This window comes from Dipodomys spectabilis, unplaced genomic scaffold (genome assembly GCF_019054845.1).
Source record: "Dipodomys spectabilis isolate Male_0828 unplaced genomic scaffold, ASM1905484v1 ptg000092l, whole genome shotgun sequence".
Taxonomy (NCBI): Eukaryota; Metazoa; Chordata; class Mammalia; order Rodentia; family Heteromyidae; genus Dipodomys; species Dipodomys spectabilis.
This window is the reverse complement of record NW_024870769.1, coordinates 1445255-1450702: the sequence shown is the minus strand read 5'-3', so window position 1 is coordinate 1450702 and position 5448 is coordinate 1445255. Positions and strand designations below refer to the sequence as shown.

At 40.6% G+C, this 5448-nt stretch overlaps 1 protein-coding gene across 1 annotated transcript; it reads right to left on the bottom strand.

Annotated features, from left to right (window-relative positions):
• Positions 1-1472: 1472 nt before the first annotated feature.
• On the bottom strand, positions 1473-5448 carry LOC122112102 (interleukin-6-like). The gene is made up of 5 exons (XM_042684956.1): positions 5430-5448; positions 5095-5282; positions 3832-3945; positions 2795-2947; positions 1473-1640 (listed from the first exon to the last, which is right to left on the bottom strand). Exons 1-5 carry the CDS (start codon positions 5446-5448, stop codon positions 1473-1475), a joined length of 642 nt encoding a protein of 213 aa, XP_042540890.1.

Genomic DNA, 5448 nt, shown 5'->3' with positions numbered 1-5448 from the left:
GTCTCTTTTGTTTAAGTTCTGAGCTGTGAGTTTGGAATACAAAGATGGGTACACTAGATTGGCTAGCTGGGAAGAAATATCCATGGTAGACACTCAGAGAGGTATGTACAGTGTTTGAGAAACCCAGAGGAGGGAGGTAGAACTCCTAGTTATTATTTGGAAGCTTTAACATTGGCATATCTTAATTAAGTAGTTGTATGACCACAAAGGCTTTGATTGTACCATTAAGTGTACTACCTCTGTTACAGTGTTTTGGGGATTTTGTACCTATATCTTTTCATTTCCTGGGTTTTAGTACATAAGGTTAAGAGTAGGAAGATGGGTACTGGAGGCTTATGCCTATAATCTTAGCTACTCAGGAGGCTGGGATCTGAGGATCTCAGTTCAAAGCCAGCCTGGGCAGGAAAATCTGTGAAACTAAAGCCAGAAGTAGAGCTTTGGCTCAAGTGGTAGAGTGCTAGCCTTGAACAAGGAAGCTCAGAGACAGCATCAAGGCCCTGATTTCAAGCCCCAGGACTGGTGCAAAAAAAAAAGAAGAGTAGAAGTCCTGGAGTCAGATAGACTTGGAGTTCAAATCGGTGCTCATTTCTTAGTGTTCATGTGGATAACTTACTCTCCTATACCTAGAAAAACCTGGCTGATTTGATGTGATAGATGCAATGTACTTAGAATGCAAGTAGGTCCTTCATTGTACCTTTCGCTAGGTGTTTATACTGTTTTTTATATTTTAAATTATCTTCAAATAGTTGTACAATGAGCTTTCCATCCGACTGTTACTTTATGAGTACAATGCATCTTGATTGCATTTTGAAGTGTTACCCCTCCCATCTTTCTCTTCCCATCTATCTTAACTCCACCTATCCCCTCAGGTTACTTAGTTCCATTTTCACCTATAGATTTATCTTGTCATGATATTATATGATAATATTCTTTTGTCAGTAAGTCTTTAAAGCCCAAGGAAGGATTTTTGCTCATTCTTGTTTTGATCATTCTGTAACCAGTTTGTGTTATTTTATTTTGCTTCCCACAATAAAGGCTGAATTGCAAATTTTAAAAAAAAAATAAAGTGACCTTTTGTATAAATACAGTGTAAATATTATAAAAATACAACACAAACACTCTTTTAAAAATGTGCATAAATTATCAATTTATTGAGGTAAGCTTATACATTCAAAAAATGATCTGGTTCTGAAACAGATTCAAACCACCTAGACTCTTATATTATCATTTCAAAACTATGACATATAAGATTTAAATGGCACTTTATAAAAATTATAAATAGCAATCATATATAAATTAATTCATATTTAAATTATCAATAAATTAAAAATAATTAAAATAGTGTCCTAATGTTCATACTGTCAGTTCTTCGTAGAGAACAACATAAGGTAGATCCCCAGTGGACAGGGATGGTTCTGTCCTGATCATGGAAAGGAATGCCTGTACACACCCATAATATTAGCTGCTGTGCATTACAGTATCCGAAGAGCTCTTAAACTGAACTGCAGGAAAGTCTCAAGGCTGCTCAGGATGAGGTGAATTATCATGTTCTTCTGCCACTCATTCTGTGACTCCAGCTCTTTCAGTAGGAGAGCATTTGCAGTTGGGCTAGGGAAGACTATTTCATCTTGATTCTTTATCTGAAGAGGAAAGAAAGCAAAAAGGATTGTTTAAATATAAAATAAGTCCTTCTCAGTGGAGATATGCTCAGCAATGTAGGAAAAATATTAAAATTTGGGTGGAAGAGACTACTTTGCCTCAGCCAAGTCAGGGAAAGTGCTTTTGCTCCACCCCTACCCTGAGAAGGACCTAACTATTCTTTTCTACTTTGTCTCCATTAGATGGTAACCATCCAGAGGGCACCCTCATTATCTTAATTTCCCTTCTTCTGTATTATCCAAAATAGTATCAGATACATAATTATTATTTAATAGCTACAGGCAAACTAATGAGTTCTAAATATTGTACTTTTCTCCACTCTTCTTCTCAACTATCCATCTAGCATCTGTTGAGAGTCCACTGATTCAGTAGTGTAAAGAGGATTAGAAATGTCTTTCTATAGGACCATTGGTATGGTGATAGTAACTTGTGTAAGGCTTCGAACCTCTCAGTGTGGTCCTTGAGTAGTGCAGCATCACCAGGGAGCTCTTGGGAAAAATGAATCTCATGTCCCACTCTAGACCTACTAAATCAGAATATGCAGGGAAACAATCCCGAGGGCATTCCCACGCAGATTAAAGTATGAAGAGCCCTGGTTTAAGGCAAATAACTGCACGTGAGAGAGGCAGGCTGAGTACAGGGCCCTCCTCTTTGCTTTGGTCATCTACCATCTCTCCATTCTCTTCCTTTTAATAGCTAGTTGCTGGTAATGGCTAAAGCCTCCTTTTGCAGTCTTTAGCTTACTTCTCTGCAGTACAGTAGCAAGAATCTAACTTGGAGCAATTAACTACTAAAATATTTTTTGTGTTCTTCTTTTATAAAGGCTCATTGAGTATAGTTAGATGTGCTTTCTTCTGTTTATTTTTCTCATCTCTTAAGCTATTGGAAATGATGTCAAAATCCATGTCACTTTTACAGTTTTTAATGGCTATAGATGTTCTTTGCAGAAGAGAGCCAAAAAGCAAAAACAAAGAAACACCAATAACAAGAACAAAAAAGTTAAACTATGAGGAGCAACTGTTTCTTAGTCCCTCTCCTTCACATACAACCATAGTTGCTGAAGCAGGGTGGTAACTGAGCTGTTAGGTATTCTCCTGAGCCTCTCTTCCCTTCATCCCTCCTGGGAAGCACTCACCTCGTGCATCAGGAGTTGGATCACAGATTTTGTACTGCTCTTCACATCTTTGGCTTTGTTATTTTTCTCACTACTCTGAAACTTATTCTGGATGTACTTTAGGTAGATCTGGAACTCCAGAAGACCAGAGGAGATTTTCAGCAGGCAGTTGTCCTACAAGAAGAAAGCTGGGAAAGTCAATTATTTCTAGAAGACAGAATCAGTTTGAGACCTTAAAAATCAGTGTCTTTTCCTAAATGAGCATTTAGACATTTTGTTTTAACACTGGACAGAGTTAGCTGTACCTTTAAAAAAATATCTGGAAAAGGCTGGGAAGGGGGCTCAGCGGTAGAGCGCTTGCCTTGCATGCATGAGGCCCTGAGTTCGATTCCTCAGCACCACATAAGCAAAAAGAAAAAAGGCGGAAGTGGTGTTGTGGCTCAAGTGGCAGAGCGCTAGCCTAGAGCTGAAGAGCTGAGGTACAGCGCCCAGGCCCAGAGTTCAGGCAGGCCCCACGACCTGACCCAAAAAAATAAAAATAAAAATAAAAAATATCTGGACAATCAAGGCACCACTTAATTTTGCCCAAGGCCGATCAAGACACTAAAGTGTGGCAGTGGGGACCATTTTGGACTCTTTCCTTAGTGCTCTGTCTCCTCTCTTGCCCTTGCTATGGTTTGTGTAATTGTCAGATGTCAATGCAAGTTATCTCAATGGAAGGTGAGGGGTTTGGAGAATAACGTTAGCAGGGAGAGTTGGCCTGGATGCTGCTTGGCCTGGATCATGCGAGGGGCAGCCAGAGAAGAATGGTTCCCAACCACTCTACTCGGCGTTTCTGACATTTGAGAGTTGTGAAAATTCCCAACACAGAGGAGCCCCCATGTTAAAAGAGAAACTATCTTTTTAAAAAAGTTTTAAGTTACCTGCCTCATGAAATTTATATAACGGTCTTTACATCTGTGCCATTCTTTGTTACCAGCCTGGGTTTATCTGAATATAGTCAATGCACGCAAGAACTGGTTAGGGAATGCTTGAAAGTAAATGAGGCAAGTTCATACCTTTTTATGTCCACTTTCAAAGCACCCATCTTTCACTGTCATCTTTGGAAGGTTCAGCTTGTCTTGTGACAATGCATTGTCATTGCTAACACACTTTTCCTCATTGTTACATACCTGGGAAATAGATACCAGAATTGTTAATCCAAAAATTCTACTCCCAAACCAAAATACCACTAGAGGGCCCCACTTATGTTCTACCACACCAGCAAAAGGAAGTTACAACCTATTGGCATCTTGGCAAGCAATTCCTAGTGGAATTGCTTGGGTTCACACTTGGGTTCAGTCCCAGATTGCCTGTGGCTTCAGGCATATTACTTATCCTGCGTCTCAGTTGCCTTCTTTCCAAACTGGGAAGCATCTAAATGCCTCCTACTTTTGTTCTGAGGATTAGTTGGAACATTTAAATGAAGTGCCTGGTACAGTGTAGTTATTCAATGACAGCAATTTTTATGATAATTTGGGGCAAATACGCTTTAGCCATAGGAAGTTCTAACTAGAATGACCTGTGAGAGAAAGCAAATTGCATAATTTTACAGATAAAGTGGTAAAATACAGAGGTGATATTTGTCCACTATTACAAAGCTGGTTTAGCAAAACCAGAGCTGGAGTCTGGTTTTCCTGTCCTATTCCACATGTTCTTTTGTTTTTGTCAAACACAGCCAAAATCCAGGTGCCCACTGATGGCCCATGCCTGTAATCATAGCTACTTAGGAGGCTGAGATCTGAGGGATGAGAACACAAGAGGTCCCAGTACCAGTACAAAATAACAAACTTAAAAAAAACTCAGCCAAAATATTTGGAGATCTGCAGGTGGAAGGTATTTTGACCTAATGATGCCATGGGGTGGGCCCTAAAGTACCATCTTGACTGGAATGATCCTGGAGAACTTACATAACCTAAAAGTAGGAGAACTACTTGAAAGGCTGAACATTCATTTCAAAGTTGCACTTTTCAAAGCTTCACAAAGTTCAAAGGACAAAATGAAGACTGACAGGCCTTTCTGGTGTGGAAAAAGAAGGCCCTGAGGAACAATGACCTGATGCACACCACGTGTAGCACTGCAAAGGACCAGAAAACATTCTGTATTTTCCAGAAAAAGAAAGAACCTCCTGAGACCCACAGCAGAGAAGAAATGTAGAACAGAGTCTACCCACTTTTTGGCATCAAATTTAATGTGTCTCCAAACCCCACAAGAGCCAATTGTCCACCAGGGACAAGGAGAATGAATGAATGCCCTGCATCCCTACCACCAAGCCTACCCACCTCCTCTTTCAATTCTTTGATTTTCATGAGGGTATATGAAATCTGATCTTCAGCATTTTGTGTAGAGGCATATGTTGGTCCATCTGAGGTAGCATTGGATGTGACATCTTCTCTTGGGACTTCTGAGGTGGGGAAGGCAGTAGCTGTCACCAGGAGCAGCCCCACGAAGGCAAGTGGACAGAAGGTGCCTGTGCAGACGAAAAGGAAAGCAGTGAGTGAGCTGACAGCACAGCTGGGAGCCTGCCTCTGGCTGCTGGCCAGCCATCAGCCCTTACACAGCCCTAGCACAGGCACTCAGTGGCCCCACCAGAGGGCAAGGGATTCCCTTCACTTACTTGAGGAGAGGAACTTCAT

Excerpts from the sequence above, each read along its gene's own strand:
- LOC122112102 (XM_042684956.1), bottom strand. Across the intron at positions 3,946-5,094 it reads TCAAAGAATTGAAAGAGGAG|GTATGTAACAATGAGGAAAA; the intron begins GTGGGTAGGCTT and ends TCTATTTCCCAG. Across the intron at positions 2,948-3,831 it reads TTGAAAGTGGACATAAAAAG|GACAACTGCCTGCTGAAAAT; the intron begins GTATGAACTTGC and ends TTCTTCTTGTAG.